General features: G+C 39.8%; 2 protein-coding genes across 3 annotated transcripts in view; one reads left to right on the top strand and one right to left on the bottom strand.

Annotated features, from left to right (window-relative positions):
• c4h1orf141 (chromosome 4 C1orf141 homolog) lies at nucleotides 1–27,649 on the bottom strand. 2 transcript variants are annotated; one of them, XM_062978183.1, is made up of 9 exons: nucleotides 27,391–27,649; nucleotides 17,506–17,602; nucleotides 15,976–16,145; nucleotides 12,333–12,436; nucleotides 11,301–11,404; nucleotides 9,309–9,369; nucleotides 8,545–8,668; nucleotides 2,584–2,767; nucleotides 1–1,161 (listed from the first exon to the last, which is right to left on the bottom strand). In XM_062978183.1, the coding sequence occupies exons 2-9, from the start codon at nucleotides 17,584–17,586 to the stop codon at nucleotides 145–147; spliced, it is 1,845 nt and encodes a 614-aa protein (XP_062834253.1). In that variant the 5' UTR covers nucleotides 17,587–17,602; nucleotides 27,391–27,649; the 3' UTR covers nucleotides 1–144. The 2 variants fall into 2 exon arrangements, with proteins under 2 accessions (XP_062834253.1, XP_062834251.1); XM_062978181.1 differs by having other exon boundaries at nucleotides 2,584–2,770; nucleotides 27,391–27,648.
• Nucleotides 19,943–27,826, top strand: part of il23r (interleukin 23 receptor) — a 59,165-nt gene continuing 51,281 nt past the window's right edge. The window contains exon 1 of the mRNA XM_062978187.1: nucleotides 19,943–21,567. The gene's annotated coding sequence lies outside the window, so the exon portion shown is untranslated. The remainder of the gene's footprint in view (nucleotides 21,568–27,826) is intronic.

The raw sequence follows: 27,826 nt of genomic DNA, 5'->3' as shown, positions 1-27,826 counted from the left end.
TTCATGGTTTGCAATTATTCTTGACTACAGCACAACCAGTCACCTGGATAAAGTAGTTCTTGCATAGCTTTATTAGCCATGCTGAAAACACAATGCACAACAACGTAACTTCAGAGGCTGATGGCAAAGTTCTCTTCATTGCATCTATTTCTGTAAAGTATCATTAAAATCCTGCATTCTCTGATCCTTATTCGATTCAGCAGCATCGAACTGTGCTGTTGGTATGCTTATAATGTCTGAACGAGTGGGCACAATATGAAGCAGTTCGGATTGGGTAGCCATAATACCTGTATTCTGAGACCTATTACTTGTTTCATCTGAGAAGACCTTTAGTGACGCTGATGCCACCAGCCTCCTTGAACCGTCGCTGCCTTTTTGGATGAAAGATCTGCTGTGCAGGGCTGTGGCTTCCATGTCAGCTGGCTGGTTTTCATCCTGATAGGATTCCTGGTCAAACTCATCATGGTGACACACTAAAGATTTGTTGGTCTCACTTGGTTTGACTTTAGTGGAACTGTATGGTGCTGAGAGTTTGCCGCCAGATCTCTGGACTGGAATTGGCTTTGAGATGGGTATGTAGTCCACAAAAATCATTCTCCCTTTCCTACGGACGTCTTCCACAGAATGTAATGGAACTTTGGGTTTTACTCCTGAAATCAGATTTCTAGATAAAATACTAGGGTGATCAGTGCCTTTCAGATTCACTCCTTGTATCATAAGCGTATCTTTGCTACCCATAAGCATACTCTGCGTAAGCCTCCTCTCTATTATGGTGTTTATATTTATAGTTTTAGCCACACTCACATTCGTTTTCTGAACAAATGGTCTCTCTTTCTTAGAACGTACATAGATATTGCTGGGTGCATTCTCAACTGATAAAATCTGAAGCGTAATGCGCTTTGGTTTCCCAGACAACATGGGCTTTTTCTTCCTTTTAACAGTGACTTTAGGAGGAGGAGGTGATGGTTCTTTACTTCCAATTATTGAAATAGATTCATTGTAGTTATTTTGTAGAACAGGGTTTAGATATTTACATGCATCAGTCCCCTGATCCATGTAATCTAATGCTTTATTTCCATATAAAGCGAGCCATCGATTCAGAATATAATTATCCATATACGCATCATTGCGAGTAAAGACGGGAAATGATTCACTCATTTTCTAAAAAGGAAGAGAGGAGAATGTTAAAATCTTTCATACTAAGCAAGAGATAATTCATGTATACAGGGAACATCACATCACTGAAATAATGTGTATAGTGTTCATCACCTACTTATTTTAAATGCTTAAATGTTAGATTTCGAGAAGCATAAACTGGCATTTTAACCCCACAACAGCCCTATGAGGGAAGCTGATAGATGGTGATTTCTGCAGAGACACATATTTAATGTCACCAGGATTTAATGAATCTGTTTTTCCAACATAGAAGCAAAGCATCTTCAATTTCTTCTAATTTTGTATAAATTAGGCTATGCAAAATGAAAAGACAAATGTAGTCATTTGAGAGGTGGGGGACTGAAGTCTTCTAACTTGTTTACAGTGTAGTACATAGCTATGCCAGGAATCAATAAATATGCTAACAGGCTATTCAGGCTTCAAGTCTAGTGTTCATCCCATGTTTCTCAGTAAAACATATCTTTGGTTTCTGTCTAACTAATTCAACTCCATGAGCCAGCATGGTGTACTATATTAGTGCTGGACTAGCACTCTGGAGAGTTTGAATTGGGTGATCGCACTTTCAGCTTCAGAGAAAGGCAATGGCAAAAGGCCTCTGAACAAATTTTGACAAGAAAACTGCATGATAGGTTCACCATGCATTGGAAATAATGTTAAGGTAAACAAAAACAACATTAAATCATACCAAATATAGAACACCATTTTGATTAAACTCCATGCTAAATGTCATATTAACATTGTTAGTAGCTGATGTTCAGTGTAGTGGTGAATTTGGTGTAAATTGGGAACTTTCCAAGGTGCTTGGTCCTTTTCCCAAAAAGAGGTTCAGGGGCTTTAAGGGAGTTGCCCACAGTAATGGTATATCCAGCATTTTAGAGGGGTTCTTTACTGTTTGGATTGAAATCTGGAATGGATTAATTCTTCATCTGGAAGCATTTGCCAGTATGACACTATAATAACATCAAATGGAAGCATACCATAGACTCACTGCAGAACCTAGAAAATTCTGAGAGAGGACATACGTTGTTGGATGTCAATAGTTTGGTTTTTTTCGTGTCAGGAGTGACTTGAGAAACTGTAAGGACGTTGCCCAGGAGATGCCTGGATTTTGACGTTTTACCATCCTGTGGGAAGCTTCTCTCATGTCCTCACATGGGAAGTTAGAGCTGACAGATGGGAGCTCACCCTGCTCCCTGGATTTGAACCACCAACCTTTTGGTCAGCAGTCCTGCCGGCTCAAGGGTTTAACCCATTGTGCCACCAGGGGTTCCATGTCAATAGGTGAAACTATGGATATCTATTTTGTGGGTAACGCAACAAGAAACGCAACAAGAAAAACTGTGCTATCCTACAGGATATTTATCAAACCTATTAATCAGTCGGAGGAGAGGGCAACAAAGATATTACCATGGGGCTTTCGCATTTTGGTCTTGGACAGCCAGCTCTGATTATTTTGGCATTTGGTTTTTCTATTTCATCCTCAATACACAAAGGGACAATGGGCTTCTTCTTTTTCTGAAGTGTGTCCTTGGGGTAGATAAAATCCTTCTCTGTTCTTCCTCCCTCAGTGGTTAAACTATCTTTGAGAAGACTGCTTTTAAAAAGAAAGAGGTTAGTAATTAAGCAGGCACCCACCATTTAAATAATGGCATTGCCAGTACAGTAGAGTCTCACTTATCCAACACTCGCTTATCCAACGTTCTGGATTATCCAACGCATTTTTGTAGTCAATGTTTTCAATATATCATGATATTTTGTGCTAAATTTGTGAATACAGTAATTACTACATAGCATTACTGTGTATTGAACTACTTTTTCTGCCAAATTTGTTGTATAACATGATGTTTTGGTGCTTAATTTGTAAAATCATAACCTAATTTGATGTTTAATAGGCTTTTCCTTAATGCCTCCTTATTATCCAACATATTCGCTTATCCAACATTCTGACGGCCCGTTTATGTTGGATAAGTGAGACTCTACTGTAGTTAGTTCCAACAGAATTATGCCACTTAACTCAAGAGTGAGTCATTCAAGGAACAGATTTTGCCAGACTAATTACCAACATAGTATCCTCCGAAATTAAAGTTAGTCTGAAACCAGAGGAGAAATTGCCATAGTGTAAATAACAGTAGCAGCAGCAGCAATAATGTAATGTTTCTTTAGTATTTCGTGCACTTCACATAGGAGGAAAAAGACCAAAAACTATTTGAAGCGTTATGTTGGTCTAACTCTCTGATTGGTGCCAGTGGTTGTCATTTATACAAGCTTGTGTAAGGAAGTTCCAGGTAGAACTGCAGGAAATGCAACCTATTTCCTTTTTGTGTGCAGTGCTGTGGATTTTACAAGCTAGTCAGCATTCAAACACAGCTTGCCCCCACTTTAAGGAAATGGCCAAAGACTAGCTGTGCTATGAAATAACCTAAAACGCTACCAGCCAAAGCACACAAATCCCACTACTGAATCGGCTGCCTCCATGTGAACTGGCAAATCTTTATATTCCGTGTGTTTTAAATGGGATCTCAACCATTCTTTTCAAAAATGAAAACTCACACTTGCTTTGCCCTGTTAGTCCATTGCTCATGGGAAACAGACATAGAATGAGCGCTCTCAAGATCTTCATGCTGTCTGGTAAGTTCTGCTTCCAGTAGTGTCCAAGTATTTCATCCAAAAACTTCATGTTGGGGTTGCCTACTGGATTGTTGTGTGCCCAGTTGGTAATTTCAACTTTCCTGAATAAAGCATAGGGCTTGTAGGAGAAGATTTCAGATTGGTTTGTACTACAAAGGCTCCTACATGGCCTAATGGATCTGGGCCAAACCTTTGACACATACCTTTCATTATTCAACTTAAAATAATTGTGGGGTTTGATCTAAAAAAATACACCTCTTCCAGGCTCAGAGCAAAGGGATAGAAAAGAAACAAAGCGGATTGACTATGCTAGGTGAAGCGATCCTCTGTCATATGACTGGTAAATAAAAGGAATGAAGCAAATTGGCCATTGCTAGGTTGCTGTATGATTTCAGTCCCACTAAAATTGTGGTTTTGGGTCTAGATTGTCAAGCTTCCAGAAGGCCAGATGAGAAACAGAGGGGTTGAAGGCAAAATCAGAGGTTTAGTCTCAATGGCCAGAGAGGATGTCAATGGAGAAGGCACCCCAACTAACTACATACTCACAACTGTGAGCATGAGTTTAGTTATAGTACATTTGACACAAAGGGAGAGCAGTACAGAACAAAATCCAGAGATCACATCCACTTTTGAAATAATAAAAGCAGAATTCTATACACATTTACAATATATTATCATTACTAAGAATATATTTCTCATCCAAAATGCTTGGGTCCTGAAGTGTTTTGAATTTTTTCAGAATTTTGAACATTTGTATATACATATATGTACATAATTGGAGATAGAATCCAAGTTTAAACACAAAATTCATTTCAGTTTCCTGTACACCTTATGCACGTCACCTGAAGATAATTTTATACAATACAGTAATTTGAACAATTTCATGTATGAAATAATATTTGTGTAAAATAACCATTAGAAAGCAAAAGTGGCACTATATTAGCCATCCATGTAGTCGATTTTAGATTTTGAAGAATTTTGGATGTCAGAATTCTGAATACAGGAAAAAATGGAAATTTAAATGGATGCCAGGAACATCAAAATGGACCCCAATCAAAAGCCTTTATGAGAAGAAGTTTGATTCCGGCTGGTGGAGAGAAATGAAGGCCAAAGGATACTATAGAATTAAAGATTTATACGAAATGAACGGCCATCTTATCCCCATAAACAGAGTAATAGATAAGATGGGAGATAAAAATTGGATTAAGATACTAGGACTATATAATAAACTGAAACAATGGAAATATGGAGAATGTATAGTTAAGAAGAGTATGATGGAAGACATAATTAAGAAAGCACAGATTTCAGAGAAAGGGCTGGTAGGAGTAATATACAAAGGGATGATCAAAGATGAGGAATATATCACAAGAACATTACAAGACCAATGGCAAAAAGAGGGGGTACTTACAAGACAAATAATAGAGAACTTAAAAAGAGAAGCCACAAAAATTAAAATCGAGAAGTACAAAGAAATGGAAAGGAAATTCATATGGAAATGGTACCGCACCCCAGCAAAATTAGCAAATATGATGAGGAATAAAAATTCAACATGTTGGCATTGTGGAGTAGGTAAGGGATGGTATGCCCATATGTGGTGGGAATGTCCAAGGGTAAAAACATTTTGGGAAAAAATAACAGGGAAAATAGAGGAATTATTTAGAATTTCACTCCAAGTAAACATGGAATTAATGTGAATGGGGATATTAGGGAACAATAAAATTAACAGGGTTGTTGTATGTCTTTCGGGCTGTGTGGCCATGTTCCAGAAGCATTCTCTCCTGACGTTTCGCCCACATCTATGGCAGGCATCCTCAGAGGTTGTGAGGTATGGATAAACTAAGTAAGGAAAGGAAAGAATATATATCTGTGTCCAAGGTGTGGCAAGAGTCCTTTGTCACTGGGAGCCAGCATTAATGTTTCTGTTAATCACCCTAATTAGCATTGGAGATGTTTTGTCCCTTGCCTGGGGGCATCCTTTGTTCAGTCAAGCCTTCATTGTGTTGGTTCCCATCTACTGTTTTGATTTTGGAGTTTTGTAATACTGGTAGCCAGATTTTGTTCATTTTCATGGTTTCTTCCTTTCTGTTAAAGTTGTCCACATGCTTGTGGATTTCAATGGCTTCTCTGTGTAGTCTGACATGATAGTTGTTGGAATGGTCCACAGAGAAGCCATTGAAAGGCTTGACTGAACAAAGGATGCCCCCAGGCAAGGGACAAAACATCTCCAATGCTAATTAGGGTGATTAACAGAAACATTAATGCTGGCTCCCAGTGACAAAGGACTCTTGCCACACCTTGGACACAGATATATATTCTTTCCTTTCCTTACTTAGTTTATCCATACCTCACAACCTCTGAGGATGCCTGCCATAGATGTGGGCGAAACGTCAGGAGAGAATGCTTCTGGAACATGGCCACACAGCCCGAAAGACATACAACAACCCTGTGATCCCGGCCATGAAAGCCTTCGACAACACAATAAAATTAACGTTAAATATCAAGATCTATTCAAAGCTATGATTCTTGCAGGGAAGGCAGTAATAGCTTGGGGCTGGAGAGACGAAAAAAAGTGGAATATAGTGAATTGGAATAACTATTTGTTTGACCAGGTCCAATCAGAAATTATTGCAAATGTAACCTTTGAGGATAAGAAGGAAGATAAAATGAGGAAAATTAAAGAGAAATGGACAATATATTCGGATTGGATAAAAAGTGGTGAAGCCAATGTAACTATTGTACAGAAATGGGAAAAGTTGTGCTCATGGATGGAGTTAAATTTCTAATGGAATTGTGGTAAGGGGTAGGGGTGGGGGGAGGGGGAGGGAAGGGGGGGAAAAGAATGAATAGAATGATGATATATTAGATATGTGAGTAGACAATATAGAAGGGAAGAGGATGGAGAAATGTGATAATAGATAAATGATGTGTAGGTATGAACATTTGTATTAAATGTGCAATATACTCACAACATGAAATATAAGATAATATCAATAAAAATATATTTTAAAAAAAAAAAAGAATTCTGGATACAGAATGTCCAATATGTAACACATTATGCAATAAACATGTGGCTAACTATAAAACAATGCGATATTATGCTAATTTTCTATCTTTTATATATATATAAAGTGATGGAATCACGGCGCCGGACAAAACATCAAAACTAAAGGCCCCCCAACCTCTAATTTTGACAACACAACCCATCATCCACGCCTCTAGGTTGATACAACAAAACATCACATCAAGAACATCCACGGGGCCTAAAAAACCCCAAAAACCCAAAACGCATCATGTGTGTCTGTGCAAAAACGGACTCTTCGTGCTGACAGAACAAACCCCTCCTCCCCTCTACACTTCCTCCCGCGCGGTACGGTACACAACATGGGAGCCAGGCGTGCTGAACATGAGGGGGACTGGGCCCTCCTGGCAATGTTTAAGGCAAGCAAGCAAGGACGGAGGCCGGGAAGGCACGGGCATGCAGGAGAAGGCGGAGAAGAGGCCCAGGCCTCACAGCCAGCGCTGCTCCTGGGATCCTTCCCCGAGCCCTGGCTGCCTGGATGTGGCCTCCCCACCCTTCGACCCACTCCTTCGACCAGAAATCCAAACCTGCTTACCAGCCGTGAGGAACTGTGGGGGCTGAAACGGGTCTGCAGTCACTTGGGCAGCTTCTCCCCTCTCTTCAGTGAGGCCCGCCCATCTCTTCCTTCCTCCTGCCAGCCTGGCCATCTCTTGACTGGGTAAACACGGGCCATTTCTTCAGCGCTGCTTCCCGCCCTGTTAATCCTTCCTTCTGCCTCCTCCTTGTGTATGTGTGTGTGGGGGGAAAGGATTCCTTCTGCTCCTTGTGCTTCTCACCTGAGCAAAGTGAGCGGGGCCTCGGCCAGGCTGGCTTAGGCGGCAGAGGCCTGGAGGCAGCAAGGAGGGAGACTCGGGACCCTTCCCTTTCTTTGGCGGAGGATGGAAGGAAAGAAGGAAACAGGGGGCTCTGGAGGCCCCTGAGGCCAGCTGAGGGATCCTTGCACCCCCCCCCCCTTCCCTTTTTCCCTCTTCAAAGGAGGGCCTTAGCTTCCCAGCCTCAGCTGCCTGGGCCTCTTGTCTTTCTTCCTTGGATTGGAAAGAGGGGCCGCCTAGCCATGATCTCAGGCAACAAATATAATATCTAAAATTACTGTGGTGTAATAATACAGAACAATATAATCTCTAAAATCAGGACACTAAATAAAGAGCAACACTCTGAAAATGGGAATTCCAGAAAGGAAACAACCAGGGCCAGCTAACACCTCCCAACAAAGGATTCCCCCAGGCAGGAAGCAGCAAGGCTATTCAGTGCTGTTTAACCTGACCAAGCAAGATTTCCCCTAGATAGTAAACCCTCAGGTTTTCAAACCATGAGGCTACTCCGTCCCATTCAATCTGCCCAAGGAAGGATGCCCCTATATAGAAAGCAGTCACTCTTTGAAACAGCAAGGCTATTCAGTGCAATTCAAATTGGCTAAAAAACCATTTCCCTAGAACACAAGTACCCAGTCTTCCAAGCAGCAAGCCTATTCCATTGTATTCCAGTTCACCAAACAAGGATTCGCATAAGGAGAAAACAGCCAGACTTTGAGGCTGCAAGGCTATTTGCTCCTATCCCATCTGGTCAACAAATTATTCCCATCAGCCACAGCAACGCGTGGCCGGGCACAGCTAATGCTTTATAACAGGAAGTTTGACTTACAGTTATGAAAAGTTAGTTACCTTAGATCTGGCGATAAATTACTATTTGGAAGCAATTTGACCTCACTCTCACTTCCCAGTTCTTGAGAGCTTTGGTTTCTTTCCACATTGGAAATAGTGGATTCATTTGCTGACAGCAGATAACCTGAAATTAGGTATTAGATAAAGTGGAGAAGACATAGTTTCACAACAGCACATTAAGAAGCAAGTGCTTGGCTAGACAGCTGATTGAAATATTAACATTACCTGGGCAACCTGGAACATTAGTCAGTGGCATGCTCCTTGTAAATCACATCAGTCACAATTTTTTATTATTATTATACTGCTGTTATACTTGCCTGATAGCCACTAGTGAGGATATGGAGGATTTCCATATATTCAGGCTGATCTATATGATAAACAATTTATAAAAGTTGCAGACACAATGTGGGTCATGCATTTTAAGAAAACTCATTTAAAGCCAACTATAAAGTCTGAAGTAAATATTAGGAAAATGGAAATCAATTAAGGAGAAAACTTAATAACCTAGACAGTTTTAGAAAGCTGCTTTTCTCATTCCACATATAGGTCCTGTTTGTACAGGAATTGTAGCTAGTTAATCTATGCTGTTGAAGATGTATAATGCAGTTATAATTTCTTCAACTGTTATTAGTTTCTCACTGTGATTGTTCTCTCAGTGCAGGATTAATGGGATAAGTGTGATGCACTTTGAACCATTTGTTGTTTTAATGTACTCACTGTTGCTGTTGATTTTTAAAAATTTATATTATTTTTATTTCTCCCACCTTTTCCCACTGTGACCATTAGCTGTTGGTCCTGACCACCAGTTTCTGCAATCATGTGTTCCTGTAAAAACATAACAAAACAATTCATATATTTTTACAGGTGGTGGTATCCTATGATACAAAAATGTTTAACAAACCTACTTGGACACAGTAAGAAATTTACAAGGAATTTGTTTCCCTTTGATTCTAGGATACACTTACCAGGTGTTACAAAGAAAAAAGCAAAGTGATGCCCCATCTTTTAATGGAAACCAAATTCCTACCTTTACGTTCTTGGACATTCTGCCTATTAACTAAGGAAATGGGAAATACTAACTATAAAATCCCATATTAATTAAAGATTATTACTAAACTCACATTTAATGATTTCATATAAAACATGTAATGCAATATAAATCTAATCAAGCCAACTCTTAGAGTACAAAACACAATAAAAGCAAAACATCCAGATGGCCAATTAAATAGGCATAGAAACCTCATCCCCCCCCCCCTAGTTTGGGAATGGCCCCCGGCTTTTGCAGACCCCGAAAACCCCTGATGGAAATAAGGTGGAGTTTTTAATAACCTTCCAAGGTCACAACCCCACTGGGCCACCAAGCATGTAGGGACGGTTTGAATCTCCCACTTCTCTGGTCCATATACAGAATTAGATACACTTTTTAAAATCGTGTCAGACGCGAATTGAGAATATACTGCAAGTTGCTTCTGGTGTGAGAGATTCAGCCATCTACGGAGACATTGCTCAAGGGATGCCCGGATATGTTACCATCCTGTGGGAGGCTTCTCTCATGTCCCCACATGAAAGCTGGGGCTGACAGATGGGAGCTCATCCCATCTTGCGGATTTGAACCACCGACCTTCAGATCTTCAGGTCAGCAGTTCAGCCGGCACAGGGGCTTAACCCATTGTGCCACCACAGCTCCCTTAGGTATACTGAGCTCCTTAGATAAAATATGGGATATACATTTACCTTATATACTCATGTATAAGTCTAGAAATTTTATTAAAACAAATCAGTCCAAAAAAACGTGGGCCAACTTACATTTTTAAAGCAGGCATTTGATAATGTTTAGACAGTAACCAGAACTGATTGCCAATCACTTAGCACTTTATATCTGCATTTTGTGTATTCAGCTGGACTGCTATATTGATTCCATGGATCTTATAACTTATTCTATTTTAATAGAAGATGTTCTAACCAATTTATATATTTGGTTTTTTGTAATGTTATTATTGTATTCATGTTGATGTATTTTATTTTATGTATTATGTATTTTATGTATGGCATCTTTGTGTGCTATTTGTAAGCCGCCCTGAGTCCTTATGAGAGATGGTGGTAGGGTATAAATAAAGTGTTGTTGTTGTTGTTGTTATTAGAGTACTGTACCAAAAAGAAGCACCCCCCCCACACACACACACACACACTCTGCATTGTGACATGGCTTTTGGCCTTCTAGATGCTGATACAGGGAATTGGCAGTGGCCATCTGGGTTTGCTGGTCCGAAGCTGACATTGCTGCTTTCCAAGTCTGCGAAATGACCCTTGACTTATCCATGGCACAGGACTCTGGCTTGCAGATTTAGCTTATTCTTTATGACAACTTTGGGGGATGGAGGGTAGTATGGGCCCTGGATCTAGGATTACAAGAAGCTGTGTGTGATGTATTGGCAATTGGCGATGAAAAGGGAGCTTCTCTATAGGGACTCAGGGGGTCTGCTCAAAGTGGAGTCCGGGATAAAAGTTCTAAAACTCAATTAGATGTAAATATTTCCTTCAACAGATAATGATGGGAAGGACATATAGTGTAGCAGTGTGTTACGTCACATTAACATAAATCCAGTTACTAGTTCCAGTTCAATCCAACTGTTGAATCAGTGGGGTGAACTGTTGTCAGATTTCCATTGATTCACTGGGTTCAGTCTTATTGAGATTTTGGAATTAAGCTGTTGCTTTTTGGATGTAAATAAGAAATAGCTGATGACATTATTCACCTCTGACACTCTTCTTTTCTGAACTTCCTCAGTGGAACGAGCAGGTTTGAGCTTTGGTTGTAGCTTCAGAATCATAAAGCATCCATCTAATGCCTGAAGGTTACCTTAAATATATAAACATACTATGAAATAAAATAATAAGTTCATTGACACTGTATAGGATTTTGTCTAATGGATAAAAGTCTAAAATAAATGTTTCTGCATGCTCAATACATACATCTGGAATGAGATAGAACAGGGGAAGGGACTCATTTGGGGGGCAGGAGGTCTGAAGAAGAGTCTTCTACACTGCAATATTTTATTATGGGTTCACCATTATGATGTAAACTATATTTTGCATGAACCATTTGCTTGACAGGGAGCTGTAGCCAGGTGCTTTGTATATTCCCCAAGAAAATATCATTTTCAAAAAATACCAGCAATGTAGGGGAAGGAAAAAGACAAGGAGTTACATGTCTGTGTCTTCTTCCAGAATGTTTTAGCATATAGAGAGTTCAGGCTCCATCTCTCTCACTCCTAACAGAGAGACACAGAAATAACAGGAACATGCTCATAAACAAAGGTAATGCAATCTAACTTCTCCACTGCAGCCTTAATCAATTTATTATTGGTTTCAATCCAAAATTTCAAGGAGCTATCCATGGTGCTGAACCCAAAATAGATTCAGCAATTTGTGTAAGCCCTTTAAACTTTGGATTAAAAACTGGAAATGAACCATTCCATAGACATGTGAGTTTTCAGACACCAGTAAATACAAAAAGTTTCCAAAGATTCATGTTTTATGGTTTTGGTATGTATAAGGACTACAAAACATTAATGCATTTCCACTGCTGCTTCTGCTAGCGTGATTCATTATAAACTTTGCCAGTACCAAATCTTGACTTTTGAATTTTGATCTGCAGTCCCAAAATTTTGGGTTTGTATACGAAAAATGGATCCATATTCTACAATCTGCTGCACAATCACCAGTGCAATAGAAGGTTTCTAGAGTTCCGGTTTAAAACCAAATACATAAAAGACAAACATACCTACCTCTCTGGTAAGTTGGTTTATGTTTCAAGCAAGCTGGAGCACTAAATGGTCTCACAGCAGGTTTTCCCGAGTAATTTTTCCTCATTGTTTGTGTGGACTCAGATCTAATAGTACCAAGATAACCACAAGTATAAATTATTGTACAGATTATTATATGTTTTGAAAAATTGCCTGGAAACAACAGGAGGAAGAAACTGTGGCCTAAATACAATTACTACTGTTGTGTAAATCTCCTTGATTTAAAAGGTCTACTCTAGTAGGGTATAGCAATTGGATTTAGTTCTGTCTGCACATTGAAAAAACCAATTAAAATACTTATTCATGTGATCTGGAATGTCTGGTATAAAGGGTAGTCTTACACTAGAAGAAGACTTCTCTGGTCATGGAGAAGTTGTGTCTTTCATTCCACAATTAGCCTAACAGAGGAAAATGACCGAAACACAAAAATTTTCTATTTGCATGAGCTCTTAAGCAATGCTTTGTACACGCTCTTTATCAGCAGCTTTATATAACCCTCCAAACTGTATTTGGAGCTTGCCTCTTAATCAAATCACCAGGTTTGTCTTGTTACTTAATCCAGTTACTGTGTTTCTTATAAACAGTACATCCAAAGGATACTTGGTGAAGGAAGGAGAGTATAACTCCACATACTATAAACCCAACCACTGCAAGATGTGAGCAGCTTTTTCCTAGTATCCACAGAACAATCCACCAAAAAATAGCAGCACATGTCTCTGTGCTCATGGTCCTGTGGATCGGCAAGACATACTACTTCTCCATGATCTAGCCATGGCGGATGATGGCTTCCATATCCTAGGAGAAGTGAATTTGCTTTGGCTTTTAGTCTAAACTTTAAAGTTGTTGTCCAAAACAGGTGCTGAATTTATTTGTGGAATGAAATCTAGCATCTTGGATAACTCCTTTAAAATTCAAACTAAAATAAAAAGTAGATTCCTCTATACGTTGTCAGTAAAACCACCAGCCACAACACCCAAGGCTCTAGTGTCTAAAAAATATGAAATATAGTCACATTTCTACTCATGCCATATTATTATCATCACTCCCTATTCTGAGACATCTACCTGGCGTTGGATCCAGAAATGTTGGACTGCAACTGTCAGCTAACACAACCATGATGGCTGGGGGTTTGCCATGAAATCAACTTCAAGATATGGTTAATGAAAGACCCCTAAGCAATCTATTTATTTGTCTTTCAGCGATTTATGGTATCTGTAGAACTCTTCTCCAACATCATGTTTCAAAGGAGTTTATTTTTTTCCTGTACAGTTTCACCATCATACATATAAATACAATGATGTGGACAATCCTAATGTTAGTATTATTCAATGATATAACTTTATACTTCAGAGCCCTGCCTAGTTCATGAATAGTTGTTCTTCTAAGTCATAGCCTAGTTCTTTCTTGACTGCAGTTTCCATTTTGATTGACTGAGCCAACGTATGCAAAATACCATATTTAACTAATGTTTTCAGTGTTTACTTTAAAGTTATATATGTTAAATCATTAGTGGTGCAAGACAAAAAGGTGGATTTTGCTTGTTTCTCTGTCTTAATTCCTCCTTTAGGTCAGCTGGTTTCTCTCTGTCAGTTCCAACTACCAGTATATCTATACTTGGTTTCCCAGTTCCTTGAGGATCACTTTATTGCAGAACCAAAGCTTAAAGACTAAATTTACTGTCCCTTTAAAGTTTTATCGTCGCTCCTCATATTTTATGCCTGTTTTGTGTGGGCATTATAACTACTTCAAACAAGGATGAGTAACTTTTGGCTCTGCATATCCTTTGGACTCCATTTTCCATGGTCCCTTCCATTAGTCATGCTGGCTATGGCTTCTAGATACTAAAATCTAAAATGTTTTGAGGATCAAGCTTTCTCATTCCCTATTTTAAGCTGTTGTTGTCTCAATCATGTCATTTTTCTCCTAATAATAGGCCACATGTTTAATTTTGTCAAACTGAAATGAAAAAGCTCTATAAATAAATATTTCCATATACAAGATTTAGAAATAGTATGTCAACTTTGAGAGTAATCTTAAAGAATGCACTTTGACAATGTTGGAAAAGAGTGATCTTGAAATCAGCTAATTTTTGTCTAGTACATATAATGGCTATTGTGACAGATGTTTTACACATATAGTTTTCTAAGCTCCGAGGAGGTAATTTTTCATAAGAAATGCAGCACAAATCCCTTTTCACAGGACTTGCAGGCTGTAATTGTTCTCTAAAAGTTTAATAAATAGAAAGTGGGACAGCAGAGGATTAATCCAGATGTCTTTGCCAAATAAGCACATGTGGAGGATATATAAGGCAATAGCTCTTTCAGCAAGGGGTGACTGAGGCTGAAATTTGGGGCTGGAAGGTGAGCAAGGACAGGTATTTTTCCAGCTTGACAAAACTTTATGCAGAGGCGGTTCAACCACCAGGCCAACTAGGCATTTGCCTGTGGCGCCATCTTGTTGGGGGCGCCATCGAGGCAACTCCTGTCTCCTGCGCCCTGCCTCCGCAAGGTATTGAACTGCTTTTTCTGTTGATTTGTTGTAAAACATGATGTTTTAGTGCTTAATTTGTAAAATCTTAATGTAATTTGATGTTTAATAGGCGTTTCCTTAATCCCTCCTTATTATCAAATATTTTCACTTATCCAACACTTTTATTTTTCAGTGATTTTTTTTTTTGGAGGGGACACCAAAATTCTGTTCGCCTACACTTGAAAAATACCTAGGGCCGGCTCTGACTTTATGGTACCTTGTCTTGCTCCAAAACCTACTAAGAATTAAACTAACATGGAGCCAACCTGACAATTAAATGAAGTACAAGTACTCTTATCCTGGAGCCAACCTGACAACGAAATGAAATACAAGTAGACCACTGATGTGATCCACATATCACTCAAAAGTCTTTTGAAACCTGTAAGGAATATCAGTATCCTCCTCCACAACTCAAGGTACAAGGTGCAATTTTGTCCTCTCCGTCTGTTGTCTGGGAAATTCCAGGAGACGCTTTTTTAAAATCAGGAAAGATCACATATACTTAACTGGGCATGTTTATTAGACTATTTCCTGGCAAATATTTCACTTTGCTTTTTAATTTTGATATTCCAATATAATCACTTCTTTGTGGATTTGCTTGGTAGATTGTACAATAATTTATATATGGTAGCCTTATCTAAAATGATTGGTACTGTAAATGTTTTGCATTTCAGATTTTGGGGTGGGGGGATTTTAGAATACAGTGTTCCCTTACTTATTGCGGGGGTTAGGTTCCAGGACCACCCGCAATAAGTGAAAATCCACAAAGTAGGGACACTATATTTATTTTAATATTTATACATTATTTTAGTAGTTATACACTATTTTAAGTCTTTATTAACCAATATTGTGTTGATAAATTGCCTCCTTCTCCTCCCGTTGCCGCTTGGGCTCCTTTTCTCTTTCTTCGGCTTCTCCTTCCTCCCTTCCTTAGGCTGTAAATTGTAGTTTTTTATGATTTATAATAGTCTTTTAGAGTTTATAATAGTCTTTTAAAGCTTCTTACATTCCAAGATAACTGCTGCTTGTCCCATACTATGAAATGAACTATAAATTCCAAAAATGAATAGCTCAAATGAAGGAGAACAGGTCTCACCTTTGTCTCGATTGGACTGTGCTTTGACTATGTTGTATAACATGTTGATTAAACAGAGATGCTGAAATTGCTGATTTTTCAGACCTAGATGTTTCATAATCCATTTTAAAGTCAGATGTCAATGGTGTTCTCACATAGGGGTTCAACTGTACTGTCCCAAGGTTTCGACACTATTTAAAAAAAGCAGACACTTTAAAAAAAGCAGTAGTGGTGTACCCAACAACATTTCATTGGTGAAAACAGCAAACATATGAAAGAGTGCCGTCAAGAAGGGAACTGTTATTAATAAGGAGGAAATAGTAGGCTAGGAAGAGATGCAGCTGATTGCTTTTGCCTGAGCCTACTAGGAAATACAAGATTTGTTTGCTAGAAAATAATCTATGCATTTTATAATAAGTAAATATCATAAATACAAATAGAACTAATGGGGTTTACGGAATAATGGTTGACTTTCAAGAATCCATTACAGAGAAAGAAATTGTTTTGTGCGGTAAATCTGCATATTATACGAGAAATCAGTTCCAGGACCTTTAGTGTAATACAATAAATCATGTAGAAGAGCCTAGCAAAGACTAGAGAAGTGTTCTCTCTAGGCCTCCAGAGTGATTTTATTGTCAACATCCAGTGGAACCAGATACAACTGATGGTGAAGAAGTCCAAACAGGCACATGGGACGAAAATTGACTCCACCCATCTCAATTGCTTACTTCGGTTGCTCATCTCTACCCACCCCTGTCTTATGGGAGAGTTTCTGTATTCATCCATCCAGCCATCTATAATCCCAATAAGCTCTGCTGCTGTTGTGTGCCTTTCCAAAGTATAGCAACTCTATGGTCAGGCCTGTAGCGAGGGGTTTTTTTAGGGGTTCAACCCCCCCCCCCCCCGAAATTTTTCAAGTTATAAAAAAAATCTCGTTTACTCATGAATTTTAACTGGTTAACCAAATCCCCATGCTAAGTCTATGAGATGCAAAACATTAAGAGTCCCTCCAGGCACTATCTCAAGCAGATATTGAATTTTTTTTCTGGCTACGGCCCTGTCTATGGTAACTCTATCTTGGCAAGATTTGTTGAGAGCGGTTTTTCCTTGCCTTTCTCTGCAGATGAAAGAGTGTGACATGCCCAAAGTCATGGGATGGATTTCCATGCCCAAGTAGTAACTTGAAACCTTGCTACTGGAGTCATAGCCCAGTGCTCAAACCATTACACCACACTGATTTTCCCAATGTACCATCCAGCTTGTACATATCTTATCTATTGCATACCTTTCGTTTTAAGGATATTTCAGAAACAATTATGCACTTACACACATTCAAATGAAGATACTATAGTAAGAGACTATACACAAATGAGATCATTACTTTTATAGATCCACACTGCATTTAGTCTATACAGTGAGGATGTCTGAATTAACACTGAGGAACCAGGTTAATAATTAACTTTTCAATGAGACTTGGTTGAAATTCTTGGTATTGCAAAGGTGAAATATTAATTTCAGAAGTATTTAGTAATCTGTTGCTTATATATTTACCTCAGTCATGTCATATTTTCTCAGCCTTTTTTTCTCATACTGCTTCAAAACCTCAAGTTTTTTCAGTACTCTCTGAGCCATGTTTGCTGTTCATTTCCTAAGAAAACAGGTATGGCTTTTTTTTAAAGTAGGTAGGTAAAATCTTGGAAGAAAGGAATAATTAATAACAAGATTAAATCTGATGTGTTCAGGAATACATATATGTGTTCACTTTTAGTAATTGCAGCATACTGGCTGGTTCGCCTCTCTCCAGGTATATTTATTTTAGCCTTGCAGTATAAAGTCAAGTTGACCTGTCTAACATTATATGTATTCTTTAATGCCAAGAAGGATGCTGATACTATAATACTGAAATATACAGATACCTCAATGCAGTGCTTTTATTGTAATGAGAAATAAAACTGATAGTAAAAATACCAATCTTGTGTTGTTGAAGGCTTTCATGGCCGGGATCACAGGGATGTTGTATGTCTTTCGGGCTGTGTGGTCATGTTCCAGAAGTATTCTCTCCTGACGTTTCGCCCACATCTATGGCAGGCATCCTCAGAGGTTGTGAGGTATGGATAAACTAAGTAAGGCAAGGAAAGAATATACAGTAGAGTCTCACTTATTCAAACTAAACGGGCCAGCAGAAGCTTGGATAAGCGAATAACTTGGATAATAAGGAGAGATTAAGGAAAAGCCTATTAAACATCAAATTGGGTTATGATTTTACAAATTAAGCACCAAAACATCATGTTAGACAACAAATTTGACGGAAAAAGTAGTTCAATACACAGTAATGTTACGTTGTAATTACTGTATTTACGAATTTAGCACCAAAATATCACGATATATTGAAAACATTGACTACAAAAATGGCTTGGATTATCCAGAGGCTTGGATAAGCGAGGCTTGGATAAGTGAGACTCTACTGTATATCTGTGTAGAGTCCAGGGTGTGGCAAGAGTCCTTTGTCACTGGGAGCCAGCATTAATGTTTCAGTTAATCACCCCAATTAGCATTGGAAATGTTTTGTCTCTTGCCCGGGGGCATCCTTTGTTCAGAGTGTTGGTTCCCATCCACTGTTTTGATTTTGGAGTTTTGTAATACTGGTAGCCAGATTTTGTTCATTTTCATGGTTTCTTCCTTTCTGTTGAAGTTGTCCACATGCTTGTGGATTTCAATGGCTTCTCTGTGTAGTCTGACATGATAGTTGTTGGAATGGTCCAGCATTTTTGTGTTCTCAAATAATATCCTGTGTCCAGACTGGTTCATCAAATGCTCTGCTATGGCTGATTTCTCTGGTTGAATTAGTCTGCAGTGCCTTTCATGTTCTTTGACTCTTGTTTGGCCGCTGCGTTTGGTGATCCCTATGTAGACTTGTCCACAGCTGCATGGTATCCGGTAGACTCCTGCAGAAGAGAGAGGATCCCTCTTGTCCTTCGCTGACCGTAGCATTTGTTGGATTTTCTTTGTGGGTCTGTAGATAGTTTGCAGGTTGTGCTTCTTCATCAGTTTGCCTATGCGGTCAGTGGTTCCCTTGATGTATGGTAAGAACACCTTTCCTCTGGGTGGATCTTTGTCTTGACTCTCATGGCTTGTTCTTGGCCTTGCAGCTCTTCTGATGTCTGTGATGGAGTATCCATTGGCCTGGAGAGCCCAGTTTAGGTGGTTTAGTTCACCTTGGAGGAGGTGAGGTTCGCAGATTCTTTGTGCACGGTCTGTCAGGGCTTTGATTGTGCTTCTTTTTTGACTTGGGTGATGGTTGGAGTTTTTATGAAGGTATCTATCTGTGTGTGTAGGTTTTCTGTAAACTGTGTGGCCCAATTGTTGATTGGGTTTGCGGATGACCAGAACATCTAGAAATGGCAATTTTCCTTCCTTTTCTTTTTCCATGGTGAATTGGATGTTTGGGTGGATGCTGTTAAGATGCTCCAGGAACTTGCTGAGTTCTTCCTCTCCATGGCTCCAAATGGTGAAGGTGTCATCTACGTATCTGAACCAAACAGTTGGCTTTTTTGGTGCTGTTTTTAGGGCCTGTTTTTCAAAGTATTCCATATAGAAATTTGCTACTACTGGGCTGAGAGGGCTCCCCATGGCCACTCCATCCTTCTGTTCATAGAATCCAGTGTCCCACTGAAAGTAGCTAGTGGTGAGGCAATGGTGAAACAGGGCTGTGATGTCTTCTGGGAAGTTTTGTTTGATTAGTGTGAGGGTGTCAGCTACTGGGACTTTGGTAAAAAGGGACACCACATCGAAGCTGATCAGGATGTCATTGGTGGTTAGACTGAGGTTGCTGATCTTTTCTATAAAGTGTGTTGAGTCCTTGATATAGTGTGCAGTGAGCCCAATGTGGGTTTGTAGCTGTGTAGCCAGAAATTTTGCCAGGTTGTAAGTCGGCGATCCAATCTGGAACATGGCCACACAGCCCGAAAGACATACAACATCCCAATACCAATCTTGTTCAAAGTGTCGTTTTTCTCCAGTTCCTATACTCAAAATTCCCCAGACAACAGGATCAGTTCATATTTTTATCTTTCTATTCTGGAGAAAGTCCACATAACACAAAATTAAACTTCTTAAAACCTCTGGAGGTTCAGAGATATGTTTAGACCCCTGCCCAGAAAAGAAAAGAAAAACACATGCAGCTGTGTGATGAAGGATTCCTATATCTAAATCGAATGGTTGAAAAGAGCATAGAATAAAATTTCCTTGGATATTTCTAAGAGAAAATTCAGTATGTGAAGTCAAGACATGATACAGCTAGATAAAAATGAAGCACGCATTACAGCCTCCATATATGTGAACCCAATAGTGATGGTTTCACTTATTCATGCTCCAAAAATATTCCCACCTGGAAGTGTTGATGGGTCTCTCTAGGTCAGTGGTTCTCAACTTGAGGGTCCCCAGACGCTTTTGGCCCTCAACACCCAGAAATCATAACAGCTGGTAAACTGGCTGGGATTTCTGGAAGTTGTAGGCCAAAAACATCTGGGGACCTCAGATTGAGAACCACTGCTCTAGGTCCTCCAGTGCAACTCTATAATAGGTTTCTGGCCCAATTATTGTCGATATATAGAGTTTGCAGTTATCCATGGTTTCAAGTATCTCTGAGGGTCTTGGAACGGTTCCCCAATGAGATTGTACATTTCCTGCCTCCCATTATTGTCATTATTGCAAAAGAAGTCAGGCTTCAACAACATACCAGTAAGTCACCTGTTCTGGGGGAGGGAAGTGGCATGAATAACACCCAGATTTGACACAGATTTTTTGGAATGATGGATATTTGAAAACTGTCTTCTATTATATGCATATCTACCCTTCACCACTCAGTCATATGTTTTTTATCAATACATTCAAAATCTTGTTAGGCTGGGTTGCTGTGAGTTTTCCAGGCTGTATGGCCGTGTTCCAGAAACATTATTTCCTGATGTTTCACCCACATCTAAGGCAGGCATCCACAGAGGTTGTGAGGCCTGTTGGAAACTAATCAAGTGGGGTTTATATATCTGTGGAAAGTCCAGGTTGGGAGAAAGTACTCTTGACTATTGGAGAGTGTGAGTGTGACTGTTTCAGTTGACCACCTTGATCAACATTGAATAGCCTTACAGCTTCAAAGTCTGACTGTTTCCTGCCTGGGTGAATCCTTTGTTGGGAAGTGAATAAACAGCCTATGCTTTCAGCATACAGTTTTCATAACCTTTATTCAAAATATACATCAGAACAAAGTCTGTGATAACCACAGAATTTAACAACTAAAAAGAAACTGGGGAAACAGCCTCCTTTTCAGTCCAGGCTGCAACGTTACTTGGAACCACTTTTAACAAGGAACTCCTGTCATCACAGACAAAGGAAGCCACTTCTCTATGTTTCTGATGGTTTAATGGAAGACAGAATTGCTGCACGTAAACTTTTTTTAAAACCTTTTCTGAGTTCTGTGTGGTATATAGCAGTTTGCAAACTTCTACAACAGTTTTCTGCTTATCTGATACAACTACTACTTCAATTATACTGCATTTTTTTTCTCTTGCCAGGAAATGCCTGAGTTAAGAAGCAGATATTCACTACCGTATTCACAAGGTAAGTCACTATAGATGACATCTTAAATATCAAAAGATTATCCAGAGAGGAAAATGTGAAGACTAGAGCAGGAAGTGTTAGCCTTTACTACGGGTTGGTGTATGCTACTGAACTGGCTTTAAATTATGCTGACTGTGTGAATGAAAAACCTCCAAGAGCCTCAGTCATGAAAAGTTTGTTGGCTTTCTTTCTTGATTAAATCAAACCAATATATTATTTTTCTTTTTCTACTGACTTCAACTTTACCAAGCAATATAATATTCTTCTCATTATATATCCAAAGTAGAGTAGCCTTAGCATGGTCATCTTGGTTTCTAAATAGATTTCTAGGTGATTTGCTCTCAGACCCCCCTATTTTGGCTTTTTAGTTGTTCATGGTATCATTAGAACTTTTCTCCACCACTACACTTCAGCTAAGCTGATTTTGTTCCTCCCAGGATTCTCACTGTCCAGTTTTCATCTGGAAATACTATGGCATGGATAAAAGGTAAATCATCTTTGGTTACTACACTGTCCAACACACATTTTGGTGCCTTAAATGTTAGCCCTGTTTCTGGTATATTTGACCTGCTGATTCCAAAAATGGCACTAATTTCCTCTTATCAGCTCTAGCTTTTGAGATACGGAAAACATGCCATCTATCAGTTGCCGTCTCCTCACCCATAGAAAATTATGATAACTGTATCTAAGAAACTGGAGCTGATGCAGTCTATTCAATGCAATTTTCTAAAACAGCACCCAAAATAACTCCAGGAACAGGCTTAAAGAAAACAAGCACCAAGAATTTATTTTGGCTGGGCAGTGCTAGTTGTTTTCTTAATATTTAGCTGTAAACTTTCATTTGCATTTTATTAATTTACTTGCACAGTAGTCATTCAGAATCTTTGTTACAACATCAATACAGCTCTTGTCTCACAGGAGCATGCACTTCCACCCACATAAAAAGAAAGTAATAATCTGGAACATTTTCTTCTTTGAGGTCACAGTTACCTGGAAACTTATCTTATTTATTGGTCTGATTGGCATTCTTTGTTTTGTTTATTTATTTAAGAACATCCCCATGTTTTAAAGGAGGCATCATCATCATCATCATCATTGACATAAAGACACAGTTTGATACAGCAAACAAGATATATGTGCTGGATTTCGTATCACAAAATCACAAGTTGAACACTTCCCAAGTGTTTAGGACTGTGTGATGTATTTTCGGATGATGTGTGCAGATCCCAGTAAGGTGGCCTTTTGCAGTGGACAGATCGTAATTTCGTCAATGGTTATCATTTCGAAATGCCGGCTGAGATTATTATTATTAATTATTATTATTATTATTATTATTAAATGTTTATCTCTCTTATAGGAGACTCAAAGTGGCTTAACATAAAAGCATCTGTAGTTTATTGTGCAAACTGTATGTCCGAGGGAGGGGCGAAGGGTGGGAGTGGGGTAAAACAATAAATAATAAATATATTTAAAAAGCAAAACATAAAAGCATCAGCATACAATTTAAAATATACAAACATGCAAACATCAAACTGTATTAAATATAAACAGTACCATGTATTAAGACTGCAGTACTCCAGTGCCATTGCAGATTTCTTCCAACAGGATTATGAAATTTAGCCAGTACTTAGTATGACAGTAATGAAATATTCATGGGGAGAAAATTGTGGCCTTCATAAAATTGTAATCACAAATGCCTTTTTAAAAAAAAGTATTTTCAAGTATTAGGAATGTTAACTCTCCTATTTTTGGTACAAAGTGCTAATGGGTAAAGGTAAAGGTAAATTGCAGAAGAAATGCAAGACTGTAATCCGGGAAACCAGCTTGAAAGCATCTGGATAAGAATCAAGGGAACCGGGACTCAAAAAGATCTTGCCGTGGGTGTCTACTACAGACCTCCGAGTCAGGATGAAGGACTTGATGAAGCTTTCTGTCAACAGCTGACCAAACAGGCACAAAGAAGAGATATAGTAGTCATGGGCGATTTCAATTATCCCGATATCTGCTGGAAAACAAACTCAGCCAAGAGTACAAAGTCCAACATATTCCTCACTTGCCTTGCAGACAATTTTATGGTCCAGAAGGTAGAAGAGGCAACAAGAGGATCAGCAACTCTTGATCTAATCTTAACAAATGTGGAAGACCTGATCAATACAGTTGAAGTGGTTGGATCCTTAGGAGCAAGTGACCATGTGCTCCTGGAGTTTGCAATACAAAGGAATGCTGAAACTAAGACAAGTCAAACACGCATTCTCGACTTTAAGAGAGCTGACTTCCAAAAAATGAAGGAATTACTGAGCGGCATTCCTTGGACGCCAATATTAAAAAACAAGGGAGTTAAGGATGGATGGGAGTTTTTCAAAGGTGAAATACTCAAGGCGCAAATGCAAACAGTGCCAACAAAGAAGAAAAATAAGACAAGTGCAAAGAAGCCAGAATGGATGTCCAAAGAACTTCTAACTGAGCTAAAGCTCAAAAGTGACATGCACAAGAAGTGGAAAAGGGGAGAAATCACCAAAGAAGAATTCAAACGTATAGCCAACACCTGTAGGGAAAAGGTTCGCAAGGCTAAAGCGCAAAATGAGCTCAGGCTTGCCAGGGACATAAAAAACAACAAAAAAAAGGCTTTTTTGCTTACGTTGGTAGAAAAAGGAAGAAAAAGGAGGCGATAGGGCCTCTGCAAGGAGAAGATGGGGTGATGGCGACAGGGGACAGGGAAAAGGCAGAACTGCTCAATGCCTTCTTTGCCTCGGTCTTCTCACAAAAAGAAAGCCATCTTCAACCTCAGCAACATGGAATGGACGAAGGATTGGGGGAAATCCAACCCCAAATAGGGAAACAAGTTGTCCAGGAACACCTGGCCTCTCTAAACGAATTCAAGTCCCCAGGGCCAGATCAGCTACATCCAAGAGTATTGAAGGAATTAGCGGAAGTTATTTCAGAACCACTGGCAATTATCTTCGAGAGTTCTTGGAGAACAGGAGAAGTCACGGAAGATTGGAGGAGGGCGAATGTGGTCCCTATCTTCAAGAAGGGAAAAAAGAATGACCCAAATAATTACCGTCCGGTCAACCTCACATCGATACCAGGAAAGATTCTGGAAAAGATCATTAAGGAAGTGGTCTGCGAACACTTAGAAACAAGTGCGGTCATTGCTAATAGTCAACACGGATTTACCAAAAACAAGTCATGCCAGACTAATCTGATTTCTTTTTTCAATAGAGTTACGAGTTGGGTCGATACAGGGAATGCTGTGGATGTAGCCTACCTGGATTTCAGTAAGGCCTTCGACAAAGTCCCCCACGACCTGGCAAAGAAACTAGTAAAATGTGGGCTAGACAAAACTACGGTTAGGTGGATCTGTAATTGGCTAAGCGAACGAACCCAAAGGGTGCTCACCAATGCGTCGTCTTCATCATGGAAAGAAGTGACAAGTGGAGTGCCGCAGGGCTCCGTCCTGGGCCCAGTTCTGTTCAACATCTTTATTAACGACTTAGACGAAGGGTTAGAAGGCACGATCATCAAGTTTGCAGACGACACCAAACTGGGAGGGATAGCCAACACCCCAGAAGACAGAAGCAGAATTCAAAACGATCTTGACAGACTAGAGAGATGGGCCGAAACTAACAAAATGAAGTTCAACAGGGACAAATGCAAGATACTTCATTTCGGCAGAAAAAATGGAAATCAAAGATACAGAATGGGGGACGCCTGGCTTGACAGCAGTGTGTGCGAAAAAGACCTTGGAGTTCTCGTGGACAACAAGTTAAACATGAGCCAACAATGTGATGCAGCAGCTAAAAAAGCCAATGGGATTCTAGCCTGCATCAATAGGGGAATAGCGTCTAGATCCAGGGAAGTCATGCTCCCCCTCTATTCTGCCTTGGTCAGACCACACCTGGAATACTGCGTCCAATTCTGGGCACCACAGTTGAAGGGAGATGTTGACAAGCTGGAAAGCGTCCAGAGGAGGGCGACTAAAATGATTAAGGGTCTGGAGAACAAGCCCTATGAGGAGCGGCTTAAAGAGCTGGGCATGTTTAGCCTGCAGAAGAGAAGGCTGAGAGGAGACATGATAGCCATGTACAAATACGTGAAGGGAAGTCATAGGGAGGAGGGAGCAAGCTGGTTTTCTGCTGCCCTGCAGACTAGGACACGGAACAATGGCTTCAAACTACAGGAAAGGAGATTCCACCTGAACATCAACCCTGTGAGGGCTGTTCGACAGTGGAACTCTCTCCCCCGGGCTGTGGTGGAGGCTCCTTCCTTGGAGGCTTTTAAGCAGAGGCTGGATGGCCATCTGTCGGGGGTGCTTTGAATGCGATTTCCTGCTTCTTGGCAGGGGGTTGGACTGGATGGCCCATGAGGTCTCTTCCAACTCTACTATTCTATGATTCTATGATTCTAAAGATTTTACCCTGACATTAAGTCTAGTCGTGTCCAACTCTGGGGGTTGGTGCTCATTTCCATTTCTAAGCTGAAGAGCCAGCGTTGTCCAAAGATCATGTGGCTGGCATGACCGCATGGAGTGCCATTACCTTCCTGCCAGAGCAGTACCTATTGATCTACTCACATTTGCATGTTTTTGAACTGCTAGGTTGGCAGAAGTTGGGGCTAACAGCGGGAGGTCACCTCACTCCCCGGATTTGAGCTGCTGACCAGCAAGTTCAGCAGCTCAGTGGTTTAACCCACATACTTGGAAATTCTATGTTTTTAAAATATAAGTACTCTAGTGGCTGGGGAGTCTGAAAAATGTAGCTTGGTAAAGCCCTTTTTTTAAAGCTCTCCTAAGATGCTATTATTCACATTCCAACAACATTGGGGTCCCAATAGTACAATCGGTCCTCCATATTCATGGATTCTGTATCTATAGATTCGACCATCCACCATTTGAAATTATTCCTTCCAAAAAATTGCAAAAATCAAATCCTCATTTTGCTATTTTTTTATATAAGGGATGCCATTTTATTATGTCATCCTATGTAATGGGGCTTGAGTTCCGTGGATTTTGGTATTCATGGCAGGTTGAACCAAACCTAGCAGATACCAAGGGCTCACTATAGATCAGGCATAGGCAAACTTCAGCCCTCCAGGTGTTTTGGACTTCAACTCCTACAATTCCTAACAGTTGGTAAGCTTGCTGGGATTTCTGAGAGTTGAAGTTCAAAACACCTGGAGGGCCAAAGTTTGTCTGTGCCTGCTATAGATCAAGAAAACTGCCGAATCAGTAATAAGACATCTTTTTCTGCAGGTGGCCTACTTTAAACTAAAGTACATTTTTTCATAGCCTAGTAAAATGTTTATCAACTGAGATAATTTATAATTATATCAATTTTAATACATGTTTCTCAACCAAACCAAACAAAAGCTGAGTACCGGTACTTAGAGTCCCCCAGGGAAGATAGGGCGGGGTACCAATAAAGTGTTATTATAGTGTTATTGAACTCCCCAGCGGCGCAGTGGGTTAAACTGCTGAGCTGCTGAACTTGCTGACCGAAAGATCAGTGTTTCGAATCCAGGGAGCAGGGTGAGTTCCTGATGTTAGCCCCAGCTTCTGCCAACCTAGCAGTTCGAAAACATGCAAATGTGAGTAGATCAATAGGTACCACACTGGTGGGAAGGTAACAGCGCTCCATGCAGTCATGCCGGCCACATGACCTTGGAGGTGTCAATGGACAACACCGACTCTTTGGCTCAGAAATGGAGATGAGCACCAACCCCCAGAGTTGGACACAATGTCAGAGGAAACCTTTACCTTTACCTATACAGTAGTGTTATTATAGAGCCCTGGTGCTGTCTTTCTTTTCTAGTTAAGGTACTTACCTGTTGATTCCAGTAATATAATCCCAGTTCTTCTTCAAATGTTTATTAGAAATGTTTTCTTAAAATTCTCTCATTCCCCAGGATCAGTGTTTTGAGACCAGGCTAAGATACAATACTGTGATCTTGCCCTTGTACAATAGCTAGCATGTTGGAAGGGTGGACAAATAAGATATAATTCAGAAAACAGTGTGCAAAAGAATTAGCACTGGACCCTTTTCCCATAGAACCGCATGCCTTTTGTGACCTAACACTCAAGTGTTCTCTCAAGATCACAGTCTGGTAGAACTTCACTCTCTTCTCATTGTGTCATCATCATTGAGTAAAACAGCAGTGACCTATCCAGGTTCAGTAAACATGTAACAAACGTTACTTCCATATTTTTGATTATCTGTATGCAATAAATACATTTTGTCTTTTCTTGATAATGGGATATTTC

This window comes from Anolis carolinensis, chromosome 4, assembly GCF_035594765.1.
Source record: "Anolis carolinensis isolate JA03-04 chromosome 4, rAnoCar3.1.pri, whole genome shotgun sequence".
Taxonomy (NCBI): domain Eukaryota; kingdom Metazoa; phylum Chordata; class Lepidosauria; order Squamata; family Dactyloidae; genus Anolis; species Anolis carolinensis.
Note: the sequence above shows the minus strand (reverse complement) of the source record. Positions and strands in the feature narration are given on the sequence as shown.

Bases quoted from the DNA above. Each gene is read 5' to 3' on its own strand.
- c4h1orf141 (XM_062978181.1), bottom strand. From the start codon at position 17,586: ATGGCTCAGAGAGTACTGAAAAAACTTGAGGTTTTGAAGCAGTATGAG. The intron at 11,405-12,332 runs GTAGGTATGTTT...TATATATTTAAG, and splicing joins TAAACCAACTTACCAGAGAG to GTAACCTTCAGGCATTAGAT. The intron at 8,669-9,308 runs GTGGGAGAAATA...ACCTAATTTCAG, and splicing joins AATGGTCACAGTGGGAAAAG to GTTATCTGCTGTCAGCAAAT.